The following is a 14,021-nucleotide window of genomic DNA, read 5'->3' on the forward strand; positions in this document are numbered from 1 at the left end:
CTCTAGGATAACAATGAAGGGTCTTGTTGCGTCTGAGTGCCAGAGAGCTGGAGCAGTGCAGAACGTGGCATTTATCTTCTGGAATGTCCAACAGAGCCATTTAGATTTCTGGTGTAGGAGAGAGGTCAAGGGAGCTGATAGTTTACTGTAGCCACAGATGAATCAACTGTAAAATTTAGCGAATCCAAAGAAAAATTGAAGTTCGTTGATATTAGAAGGTTGTGGCCAATTCTTCACCGCTTCCACTTTGGCACAATCCATCTGGATACCTTCCGGCATGATGATGTAACATCTCTAATTTCAGATAGAGATGATATTGATGGAGCAAGGTGACTACCTGTTGCACATGTTTATATGGTCAGGGAGATTGGAGTAGTAAATGAGGATATAGTCTATGTAGACTATGACGAATTTATGGAGCATGTCTCTGAAGATTTCATTCATGATGTTCTGACAGATTGAAGGACAGTTGGAGAGCTCATACGGCATAATCTGATATTCATAATGCCCCGATAGAGTAATGAATTTGGTCTTTCATGCATCTCCCTGACGGATGCTGATTAAGTTATAGGCACTGCATAGGTCTAGTTTTGCGAACATGTGAACATGAAGAGGGTAAGCAAACTTTACTGTCTGAGAGTTTAGACTGCAATAGTCAATGCAAGGTCGAAGTCCTCCATCCTTATTTGCCACAAGGAAGAAACTAGAAGCCGCCGGAAAGGTGGATGGTTGAATGAACCCCTGTACTAGTGCTTTCTTGATGTACTCACCCATGGCCTTGCACTCCAGGATTGACAGGGAGTAGATCTTGCCTTTCGGTAGTTTGGCCCCCAGGCAGGAAGTCTATCGCACAGTCCCATGGCTGGTGTAGTAGAAGTTTCATGGCAGCAGCTTTGCTAAAAACGTCCTGGAACGCCCCGTACTCCTTTGGGAGATTGACTTTTGCAGTGGTTTCCAGGCTCCAAATGGAGGTCGATCCCAGGATGCCAGTACGTGGTAAAGGGACAGGAAGGGATTAGAGGCAGTTTTGGATGCAGAAATTACTCCACTAGTCAATTCCCCCTGAGTTCCAGTTAATGTTTGGTTGGGGTAGATGGCAGATTCCTCCAGCACCAGATGGAGGAATGAGAGAGTTTCTTCATGCAGACCGCCAATGCGAAGGGTTAATTCTGAAGTTCTCCACTGCACCAGTCCATTGTCCAGCGGCTTTCCTTGAATAGTTGTGATTTGGTAGCATGTGGGATTTCTTTGACATGGAATCTTGAAGATAGGTAGTAGGCGTGAAGTGATGAAATTTCCAGAAGAACCAGAATCGAAGAGGATTTTTACTAGATTTTTACTATTAACCACAGAATTTATACAGATAGTACTCACTGCTGGACATGGCTTACAGACTGGACAGGTTTAGAGTAGATGATAATCCCCGCCACAGTAAAAGCATAGGTTCTGTTGTATGTGACGTTGCCATTCAGTGGTGGATAAATGGGACTGATCCGTTTGCATGGTTTCATGGGAGCAGTCTTATCTGAAGCGCCTGGTTCCAGTCCACAGTCCAATGACACACAAAGATTCCAGAGGCAGGCAGAGCACAGGTAAGTAGCAGTCTAATCACTAAGCTCATGAGAAGGACACAGAAGGAGTTACCTTAAAGGGGTAAGGTAACTCCTCATCAGCCGATGAACCAGAGTAGTGATAGTGCTATGTTAACCAGGTGCAGGTGCTCAATACTCAGGTAACTGAGGGTGTGGTTGAGTGATTAGTTCTGTGGCTGTGGATGGTGTCTCCATGACACTAGCAGTGACAAAAGGATTTTGGATGTGATGTTGCTAAAAGAGGAAATAAATAATTTTATTATTGCTGTGACTTTGAATACCACCCATGTTTAATCTTAGAATATTGGTAGTTTCTTTATTACGAACAAATTAATCGCATATCAATGTTATAAACTAGCAACAACCACACTAAAACCCGAAGCCACAGCTTATTAATAACACTTTTCTATTAGCTCTTTAAGTCTGCAGGTCACAATAAGTTGAATTTGAGTTCTGTAAGTGGAAGTGATATATGATTAGAAAATCAATTTTACAAAAATTGCTTGGCATTTAATGCAAGCACGATATTGTATCATGCATGCTGTGTTTAAGTTACTCATATTTGTATATGAATATTTGTTGTGCAATCAATAGAGGAATAGATTCTGTTCAAGTGAAACCACTATATAGATATTCTGAGGTGGTAGTAAATTTCAGACAGTTTATTTCCCATAAACTCTGACACAATAGAGATGGACGTGCTGATATCAATATGAATTCATTGGAGTCAGAATAGGAATTGTATGCTTCCTCTGTAGACTCACAGGGATTCTTAATGTACACTAGATAGTGTGCGACTGGATGAATGTATTTCCAGTGTTGTCATCTCACTCGATTATTTTTTAATAAAACTCCTCCCTCTCACACATATGGCAAGCGTCACCTCAGGACTGATTTTCAGTCCAAGTTGTTTCTGTGTATGACTGAACCCAAGTCTTTCCACTGCATGCACTGCTAAACTAGCTACTTTAGCAAGATTGGCAATATCAAATGAAGAACTACACGATACGCCAGAGTTGTGTAGAGAAAAAATATTTCACTAATGATTTAGAGCTGTCATATCCATATCCGAGTCAAGAGCATATGTAATACACAGGCAACCGTTAAGGAACAGCATGATGTTCACACGTGTGAGATGACGTCCGGAAAACAGTTTGACTTTCTTTTCAGTGTGTGCAAAGATGAAACTATTAGTCATAGGAAAACCCAGAGGCCTGAAATATTCAATGCCAATTAGCATTTAATACTGAGTTGTATGTGAATGTTTTTGTGTAAAGTCTTGCATAATTTAGATAAATAGATGATCAGTCTGTCAGACAGATAGACAGACAGACAGACAGACAGACAGATAGATAGATAGATAGATAGCTAGATAGATAGATAGATAGATAGATAGATAGACAGACAGACAGACAGACAGACAGACAGACAGACAGACAGACAGACAGACAGATAGATAGATAGATAGATAGATAGATAGATAGATAGATAGATAGATAGATAGATAGATAGATAGATAGATAGATAGATAGATAGATAGATAGTGTTCATGCCTTGAATGTTAGCATTTTTTTAAATACATTTTTTATCATAAAAGGAAAAATACAAATTCAAATTTAAATGGATGAACCACGCAAAATAAAAAAAAAGTAATGTAATTGGCCGTGTGGAGCGCTGGTCTCAGGAGAATGACGCTGTTGTCCTTAGCTTTCATAACAGATCTAATGATGCTCTGATAGCATTATTGCAGCTAATGTCCTCTGTGTGACCAGATATACAGCTGTATTTACTGCATTAATTTAGATGCACATAAGGGTTTGTCTAACTGATCCGTCACTGGTTTTTGGGCCGCAGTATAAAGACAACAATGGAAGTCGATATTGATGTGTTGACAGATTACAACTGACTCTTCCTCTACGAATATCAGACAAATGTCAATAATCCAAATATTACGAACCTATCATTAACATATTGATTTAATTAAAACGTCTTCAAACATTTTCAGTTTGTTAGGTATCCCTAAAGACATATTACTATTTCCTTTTGACACTTTATTGACAGGTACATTGAAAGAGTAGATAGGAAACAATTAGGACAGGAGGGAAAGGGGTCAGGAAATCACATGAGAATTGAACTCTCATGTTAATTGTGCTTGCATCTTCAAGCATCACTATTTCTATTGCTGATTTTATGATTTGAACCACCTCCTCACACTATATTAAACTTCACAGTCTAATTCATCCAGTTAAATGAAGTCTCATGCTTAGATTCTGTCTTGATGTAAGGCTGCTACAGTGAATACAGAATTAAGACTGAAATTCCATTTGTAAACCTGATTTATTGACGTTGCATCTGTAACATACATCCCTCATTAATCACTTTATCCACCAGGAGACCCTAGAAAACAGCAATCAAGATCAAATAAAGCTGTTAAGGTCAGATGGCGAGAGGTCACTTTTACCACAGATAAATGTGAAAAAGGTGTCACCGTACCTTTGTTCAAACATTGAGGATGGTCCTAATGCAAGGCCAACAGCAAGGTAACATAATATTATTGATTATGAAAATAAATTACGACCTTCCAAACTGAAATGAGTGTTCAGGACGATCGTTTCTAGGGTCTTGGTGGACACTCATGCATGTAAACATTTCCTGTGTTTATTAAAAGAGTCTGGTTTCTGTCACTAGCGGCTCTCAACAACTGACCATGTTTGTTCATTATTTTGGCAGTGATGTATTTAATGCACAGAGTGATCCTGTTAGGAAAGGGATTGAATCAGGGTTAAGATGAGGGTAAACCACAGCAACCAACAGAGAAATCCTTACTGATATGTTTAAAATCTATCTATCTATCTATCTATCTATCTATCTATCTATCTATCTATCTATCTATCTATATATCTATCTATCTATCTATCTATCTATCTATCTATTGTTCTGTTTCAATCGTTTGATCGATCTGTCTACCATCCATCCATCTATTTTCATTCGATCATTCCCCAAAGATCCTTTTAGTGAACAGTTCTTATAAGAGGCTTTATTTTTATTTTTTTAACTAACATTAACTAATGGAACCTTATTCTAAAGTGTTACCTATTTTAATAATCTAAAGATTTTTTTTTTTTTTTTACTGTAAATAACTTTTTTGGAATGGAAAGCCACGGTTCCATGATGTTAAAGGACCATCAATGGCAATAAAGAACCTTGTCTTTTTAAAAGTGACTGGGCAGTATTTAACCTTCTGAGAAATGTGTCCTGAAATATTTTGTAGAATTCTATACTATTCCCTATTAAGAACCTTATTATTATTATTATCATTATTGTTATTATTATATCAGTTCCAAATATTAATACAAATTCCAACAGGAATTCTGTGCACGTGCCTTTTTGCAATTTTTCCAATTTTTTTTGACTTGAGAAGTCATGCTGGCTTTATTTTTTCATCTGTTGTTTCAGCTTGAGCTCTTCTTTGGCCAAAAAGTGCATCAATGCAAACAAATATCCAAAGAATGAATCACCAGGATAGACACAAAACATTCGGAGCAATCACAAACTTAATTTCACCAGTGTGTGTGTGTGTGTGTGTGTGTGTGTGTGAAGTGTACCTGCTGACCAATGACGAACACATCCATCCCAATGGGACTTTCTTCGTGACGTATTTAACGCAAATCAAATCTGATCGTCTTCCTGTCTGATGGAAAGTATTCAGACATATAAAACGAGGCGAGGGGTGAGACTATTCAAAGAGACACAAGACCGCGCAAAGGAACTTAAAAAAGCACCTGGTCACTTTGGGAGGTTTGACTGGAGGTATTTCAGGACCCCGATTAGCGCGCGCATCACATCTCTAGAGCACATGTAAGTTCCTCTCATTTTATTTACTCAGTTGAACATTTAACACTGTCACTTTTTACTTCACGTGCATGTTGCATTCATTTAGACGAGTTTTATTGTACATTCGCTACATATAGTCTAATCATATTGCATTTAGTCTACATTCATTAATGTTCACTATGAAACAATATTTATGATAGTATTTTTATACGAACGTTTTTGCAATAAAACACCGCAGCCTTAATACGAAATTTCTCTGAACTGTCTTACTAATTTTAAATTGTTTTATTCAGAGTGAAATAACAACGTGTATTTATGTATGCACAGGTGTAAAGCAATGCTCGTGAGGAACGGCTCTCAGCTTTTGCTCTTCATAACTCTCTCCAGTATTTTATATGACCGGACCTTAAGTTTACCCTTCGCCTCCATGAGGTAAGAATTCAGCTCTATTAAAGCACATGAATAAAACTTAATTCCTAACTATTTTATGATATTTGAAAGCATTTTCTCCATAGCAATATGCGCGCGCGTTCTTTGTGCCATCAGAGCGGAGCGCGCGTGCAGGTGAGTCGTCTCAGATGAAAAAAAAAAGACAAAGACAAAATCGTCTTATTAGATATTTACGTAAATTACAATATTGCATCCCTGTGTGAACCTACAAATCCCCATACAGGCTATACATTCTTTTCTATTCAAAACGTTATTTCTACATAAGCAGTGTAGAAGTAGTCTAAGTGTTTGAATGACCTCCAAATTCTTAATCGTTGGTTTGCTCTTAAATAAACATTCGTAATTTACCATGGAAACCGTCCAATACTTAATAAATAGAATCCTAATGAATTGATATGAGATCTTAACAGAGCTTAAGAAGCTTGTAAACTATTTAAGTTGTTGCCATTGTAGCTTTTTTTTTGTGTGTGTGTGAAAGAGATTGTAGACATTGCAAAAAAAGAAAGTATATAATTAAGCCGAGCAGCTTTACAAGAAATCAAATGAATTATAGGAGCAACTGAAGTATACCATGTTGTTCACACTGGATTAGAGTCGGCTAAATCAGAGTAACTGATTTGGAGTAAAGTTACTCATTGCAGTTGGTTCTGTGTCTGTGTGCAGAGATACGAGACACGCAGATGGGCTCTTCACAAGCGGATACAGTAAACTTCTAGGACAGTTATCTGCCAGACGGTACCTGGAGTCATTGATCGGAAAGCGGGTCAGGTATGTTGATGTTTTTAATGCAGATGCATTCTGGCAGTGATCCACGGCTCTGCTGAAACCCAGGTGGTGCTGGTCTCCCAAAACCCTTCTAAAACCATTAAACCAGACCTGAACACAGAAAACCAACTTGAAGACGAGCTTAAACCAGAAAACTACCTAGACTCGTTTAAGATCAGGTCAACTGAATTTAGTGTAATTGGATTTATATTTTGGTAATCATTCAAAATAATCACAGAATTTAGATGCAAAGAAATCCTTTAGGTGGGATGATATTGAATTTATATTACTGGATTGCAGTAAATAAAGTAAATCAATAAATCCAGAAATCTGAACATATTTAGATAATGGTTTATATATTTATCCATATGCAAATTCTCAAAATGGTCAAAGAAGTATATAATCGTATAATCTTATAATTAATAATCTGCTAAATTAATATGAAAGGTAAATGTGAAATGTTTTATTGGTGATCTCAAATATCAGAATAAAACATGCCTTCTTTGCATTGTACATCCCATGCATCTATAGTGCATTTATATTGAAAGATGACCAAAACATAAATCCAATTACACCAAGGTTCAACTAATCTGTTTCCTAAGTAGATAACCATTACGTGCTCTGATTAAAAGTGTCTGCTAAATGCATGAATTTAAAACATAATGCATGTCTGATTTATTTCTTTATGCATTTCTAGTGATGATTTGATGGAAGACCAAGCGCCGATGAAGCGTCATTCAGACGCAATATTCACAGACAACTACAGCCGCTTTCGCAAGCAGATGGCGGTGAAGAAATATCTCAACTCCGTTCTCACAGGAAAGAGAAGGTATAAAGCGCCAGCACGTTGTTTCTTTCCTAGGTTTTGACAAATCTTTTACTCAGAGATGTGTAAATACTCAGCAACAAAGATGTTAAACAAATTTACTGATCTCTTCAGTCAAGAAGACCCACCCAGCATGCAGGAGGAATCGACTGGAGGGGAGACCACGTATCGGGAGAGCTACGATGACGTCAGCGTAGACCAACTTCTCAATCATATACCATTGGTACGTTAGATGGAGACATGCATAAGGCTTTGTACTAATAAAAGTGCTTGCAACCTGATAAATAAAGCTCATTTAAATGGTGATCTTTTCTCTTCTAGCCTCTCTGAGGTCTGATTGAAGGCAAGAAAACTACTCTCCAAGACCATCATAGGTTTTCCATTTACAGTCTAGTATAGGACATCAGCATACTACTAAAACAACATGTTGACAAAGACGTAAATGTTTGCACTGTACATAGAAAATAAACTTGGATGAGAGATGTCAGCTTGAAGATGTGCATAGTGTGCTTTGGCCTTGGAAACCGGTTTGCTTTGACATGTTTCCTGTAAATTGTAAAACAATAAATGCATTGAAACAAGCCCTGGACTGGTAGAATAAGAGAACTGCATATTCGGACCTGACGACTGCTGATTGGATCTCGAGTGATTGATGTGCATTTTGTAAATGGATTATTTTGTAAATAATATTCATGTTGCTTCTGTCTGAATTCTGATTCTAAAGGGATCGTTTGGGTCCGGGAGGGTCGGGGCATTGGAAATCTTTATTTTTGCGATTCAAAGTCAAATAAAAAGTTGAAGAGCCATGAAATTCTTGACTCCGCTCCATTTCAGTGTTGCAAAACTGCCTGTTTTCTTTGGTTGCACAGTGACGGCTGTTCAGAATAATAGGCCATATCATTATGAGTAATGTTCAAACTGTCTCAATTATATTTCTTTGACTTATGACTGCCGTTTGTTTTTTTTATCCATGAAACAGCACATAAATTGGACTGCACAGGTGCACATATGCGACATTAAAGATTGCATAGTACTCATTTTTTAGAAAGATATGATAAATATATTGTCCAGGTAGTTGCGAAATGATGTTTGAGTGTCACAGGATGATGCAGTTATAATGATATACTATATATAAAATGACTCCACCAAATCAAACAACATAAGTTGTGCTATTAAAAACACTTCACTCGTTACTGCAATTCCAGTTGAAGGTTTCATTACGAAAGCATTAGTCCATTATTTTAAAAACTTCTGAAGGATAAGGTCATTAGTCTTAGCCTGCCTGTGACTAAGAGTGTCTACAATGCGTTTAAGGCAGCTCTTGAAATTTAAATCATAAATGTCAAGAGGATATGGAATGCCAGAGAAGGCGTTATATAAGACGACATGCACTAAGATGGGACTCTTGTTGCCAAAATTAGGCTTGTCTGTCAAAATACATTTATTTTGAGTCATCCTTTGGCCTGGAAAAATAGTTGTTTTGTACCAATTAAACTATAACTGATATAAATATCTTAAAGAGACGGCTGAGCAATCAAGGCTCAAAAATAAGGATGGTCCATGCCAGTCTGCTGATCAGTCAGCAATGTTGTTGTCACTAAATGTTATGTTTGTTTATCATATGCATGATAAACTGCAAGCTATTACTAGCTTTTATTAAGGCTGCATTATAACGTAAAAATATATGTTTTCTAGTTGTTATTGAAAATACAAACCTTTTGACAAATATATATATATATATATATATATATATATAATTAATAATAAAAAGCTGAGGGACTGTTAAAACATTTGAATAAAAACATTTTTAAAACAAAGATGTTAAGCACAGTTTTCTTAAAAAACATACATGCATTAAAAATAATTTAATTAAATTATTAGAAACATCATTAGTTAATTAGAACTTTTAAAAAACAACTACATTTTAGAATGACGTGGGTAAATAATTTTTGGTTGTAAAGCTTAAAACATATTAAAACAAATAAAGATAATTTGTTTATTTTTGTAAAAAAAATGATTTTTTTAATCATTCATTATAAATATCTAATAAATTATTGGATGGAAAAAAAACTATTTTAATTCAACAAAAAATATTTTTTATTATTATTTATTTATTTTTTGATAATGATATAAATCATAATTTTAAACGAAAAAAAAACAAAAAAAACATTAAAAAAATAAAAATTTATTTTATTTTTTTATTCATTCATTGTATTAAGAACAGTGAAAGTGTTAACAAGGCAAGTAAAAACAGATCGACTGACTTACTAATATTGTTTAGTTTGTTTTTGTTTATTTGGAAATGGGGTTTGTGCAAATTGTTAACTCCTAAAAGGATATTGAAGCTTAATAGTTAAGAATATAGGTTATGGTCAGTGAGTGCCTGTTCTCTTGATTGGTTTGGCTGGTTGTTAGTATTGAAGTGCTCTACTTGGCTGAGGTAACTAAAAAGGCTGTTATGTGTTTTTCTGTGGCTGTGCTTCTTTTAATGCATGTGTCGTTTTAGCTTGTCATTTGTAATCGTTGTGGCAGCTGCACATCCCATCTTCCTGGAAATGCTAGAAATCAAGCTGAATGGAACAATAACAAACAATCAGAGAAAATATGCACTGAATATTTTTTGTGTGCTCTTAATTTGTCACGTTGGATTTATATCATTACAGCACTAAGTAGGAGGAGATGCAAAAACTGAGATGACTAATCAGAAATCACTCATGCACCCAAAACTTGTATTTGCATAATGTGCCATGTATATCCTATATATAGTGCTAACAATGAGTCTTCGTTTATACATTTTCATAATTATATTATTTTAAGAAACATGACTTTTCTAAATCTTACATAAGAAATAATGGCCAGAAAAGTCTTTTTTATTCATTTATTTATTTTTATTTAGACAAAATGCATAAAATGTGTTTTATGTCTTGAATAACATGCGATGCATCGGGCATTTACGGCTCATATAGTGCAAAGTATGGATCTCCTATTCAAGGTGGATAAAACAGTTATTCAGAGGCCCAGACTGAGTAAAAATATGCAATTTGGTGCATGATGCTGATTTTATATGGCCGAAAATTCAGATTAAATTCTGTCACTGTACATATCTTCTAATAATATTAATAAAATTGTATTTAAATGCTTAGTTTAATGAACCAAGCTCTGTAGTTTCAAAACAAATAATGCAATGCTATACAAAAGTGACTAAGAGATGAACAAATACACATTTATCAAAAGCCTGATCATATTTAGATTCTCTCTAAAAAAAATTGATAGTCAAACAAATGTGCGACAGGTTTTCAGCAAAGTGTTGGTAATTTAGACGACTTAGAAATTCATGCATCAAACATGATATGTCGGCTTTACAGGGTTAACACTGCTAAATACGAATATGATTAGACTAATTGACAAAATATAAATTTTTTGGGTCTTTTCTCGATCTGATTTCATAAATCAGTAGGTATGATATAAAGATTCAGTTTCTGGTGACCAGGTTTAATCTTCAGCTTTTGAATTGCTGTGGTGCATGTCAGATGCTGTGTGATATGTCCAGGGCCGTGTGGAGAGGAGCAGCTCATTAGCTCTCATTACTGGATGGCTAAATGGGCCTGCTGACCACAGCAGGTAAAAATAGATGGATAGACTCTACACTGACCAGCTCTACTCTGATAATGGCTGCATTACCACTTAAAGTGATTCAACATAGTAATGGCCGGCCAGGAACCACTTGTTTTGAGCATTAGTGAGCGTGTGTGTGTGTGCATTGAACTCTTTCCACATGCCCTTTCAGTCCTGTACACATTTATAGTCAGATCTGGTGCTCTGAGAATTCAAAGATTAGCATGGGAGTATACTACAGTATCTTGTCCAATAAATAATTAAATATAGATATAAATATATAGGTGACAATTTGTTGAGACCATATGTGTGACCCTGCCATGACCTGCAATAGCCAACAATACATTGTATGGGTCAAAATTATAAATTTTTCTTTTATGCCAAAATCATTAGGATATTAAGTAAAGATCATGTTCCATGAATATATTTTGTACAATATCTACAGTAAATATATCAAAACGTATTTTTTTTTATTAGTACTGTGTATTGTTAAGAACTTAATTTGGACAACTTAAAGGTGATTTTTTTAATATATATATTTTATTTGCACCCACAGATTCCAGATTTTTAAATCATTGTATTTCGGCCAAATATTGTTATATCCTAACAAACCGTATATCAATGGAAATGAAATCTTTTTCATTCAATTGACACTTATGTCTGGTTTTGTGGTAGGGGTCACATACAGTATATACTCCATGGTACAGTCAAGTCTCTTCTGCTCACCAAGCCTGCATTTATTTGATCAAAAATACAGACAAATCTTTGAAAATAGTAAAATATTATAAAAATGTAAAATGTCTGTTTTCTATTTGAATATATTTTAAAATGTAATTCATTCCTGTGATGCAAAGCTGAATTTTCAGCATCCAGTCTTCCTTCTAATATGCTGATTTGCAGCTCAATAAACATTTGTATCAATCATTTTGAAAACAGTTGTGCTGTTTATTTGTTTGTTTTTATGTGGAAACTATGAACTTATTTTCTGAACAGAAATTCAAAATAACAAAGATAAAATAGAAATCTTACTGACCCCAAACATTTGAACGCTAGAATAGGTTCAAACAGAGCACGATTTGTGTTTCTACTTTATTTTTATGAGAACAGAGCACTGCATCCTTTGAAAAACAGATGCTCAATCATTTTAGCACAAAAACAAATCTTCACAGAAATATCCAGCCATGCAAGACTGCCAATATATTAATCCCTACACATTCTGCAAATAATTTTATGCTGAATACACATGCTATGGGGGAGGTAAAAGACCATAGCGATGAAATTTACACCAGTGGATCACAACAATGAAGGACAATCAGCATTCGGTATGGAAATGACTCGTCTGTCCTGAAGGCTCCCAGTGTCTTGGTGCTGAGTCTCTGGTGAAGGTGACTGTGTGTGAGCAGCAGAGCGGATCGACTGTCTTGGGGCCTTCGGCGGTGCTGGATTTGACAAGAGTCGACTTTTATGACTGATGACTGATGCCAGTCATTCATAATAAACATCACACGTGGCCCTCGTTTCACAGGGAATAGCATGAATGGGACACATATCTGTTTAAGAAAACTGAATGGCAGAAGAGATCTTAAAGACATGTAAAATATGGCCACCTGAAAGGAGCTTTTTTTACCCAATATAAGCCATGAAAACTAATTTTGTTGGTATAAATGAAAGTATTTAGCTCGATCGTGATGTTATACTTCTGTATGTTTTACTTAAAAACATTTAATTTAGATGTTATCATGTGCACACTCTAAATTTATATTGATTGTTTGATCAAAATGTTTTGCAATAATTTTGATCACAACAACAGAATTTGAACGATATATATATATCACAGTCCACAGTCTAAATTCTGTTGTTAGTCATGATCGAAACCATTGCAAAACATATATACATGCATGAAGTAAGATAAAAACTGGAAAAGTAATACATACTCACAAATATTGACGCCTAAATTTAAGATTAATGTTTTTGAATTACATATCAAATTTCCTTACCTTTGAATTATACCGTTTTAACATCATATACTTCATATGATGCATATTCTTCAATTTTGTTTCAATTTCATTCTTCAACTAGCAATATTTGATAATTTTCATACATTTTAACTGAAAAATGTAAATGTTTTCACAATTAACAGATTTGTGATGATTCTAAGCAATTTGAATGAATGCATTTTTAAAATGTGAATATTTAAATAAAATTAAATACATGCAAATAGTTTTTTAATATACTATGCCATGTTTTTTTTTCTGAGGACAGAAATCTTACCCATTTAATTTATGTTTGACTGCCAAAAATGCATCACATCATGTTTATGTTAAAATTGTGTAACCCAAATTAATTTAAATTTACAGGAATATCCTAAATTCAATAATTCCAAATTATTATTTTTTTTCCTGAGTGTGGGAAATTAGCCTAACAGTACAATTTTTATGGTTACAAAACATGAATATATATGTAATGTACAATCACAAGTGTGCATTTATCAGCATTTAGTGAGTCAGAACTATCTGTTTTATAAGACAGATTTCATAATAACACACTCCTTTAGTGCCAATAACCTACTTCGCATCTTTCCAGGAAACCCACATGCCCTTAACTCAAATTTAAACCCAGATGTGACTTAAATAATGTTAAAATATCACCCACACGCACACTCAGAGCGGTTTGCATCTAGTCTGAAATGTTAATCACAGCAGATTGCGTCCAACAAAAAAATTTGATTTGTATTCCCAAGCAGAATGACTCATAATATGCAATATGCTTTGTGTGTGTGTGTGTGTGTGTGTGTGTGTGTGTGTGTGTGTGTGTGTGTGTGTGTGTGTGTGTGTGTGTGTGTGTTTCAGTGTAAACACCTGTTTTGCTCTCTGTATCCTCTGCTGATTTGGAGCTTCATTTGTACAGGGCTAGTTTAATAAATCAAATGGAAATACAAT

At 35.2% G+C, this 14,021-nt stretch overlaps 1 protein-coding gene across 1 annotated transcript; it reads left to right on the forward strand.

Annotated features, from left to right (window-relative positions):
* The first annotated feature begins 5,271 nt into the window (after positions 1-5,271).
* Positions 5,272-8,278, forward strand: LOC132156732 (VIP peptides-like). Its single transcript, XM_059565716.1, has 6 exons — positions 5,272-5,450; positions 5,754-5,858; positions 6,540-6,644; positions 7,339-7,470; positions 7,582-7,690; positions 7,789-8,278. Exons 1-6 carry the CDS (start codon positions 5,287-5,289, stop codon positions 7,795-7,797), a joined length of 624 nt encoding a protein of 207 aa, XP_059421699.1. The 5' UTR covers positions 5,272-5,286; the 3' UTR covers positions 7,798-8,278.
* The last annotated feature ends 5,743 nt before the right edge of the window (positions 8,279-14,021 follow it).

Source organism: Carassius carassius, chromosome 14, assembly GCF_963082965.1.
Source record: "Carassius carassius chromosome 14, fCarCar2.1, whole genome shotgun sequence".
NCBI classification, from domain to species: Eukaryota; Metazoa; Chordata; class Actinopteri; order Cypriniformes; family Cyprinidae; genus Carassius; species Carassius carassius.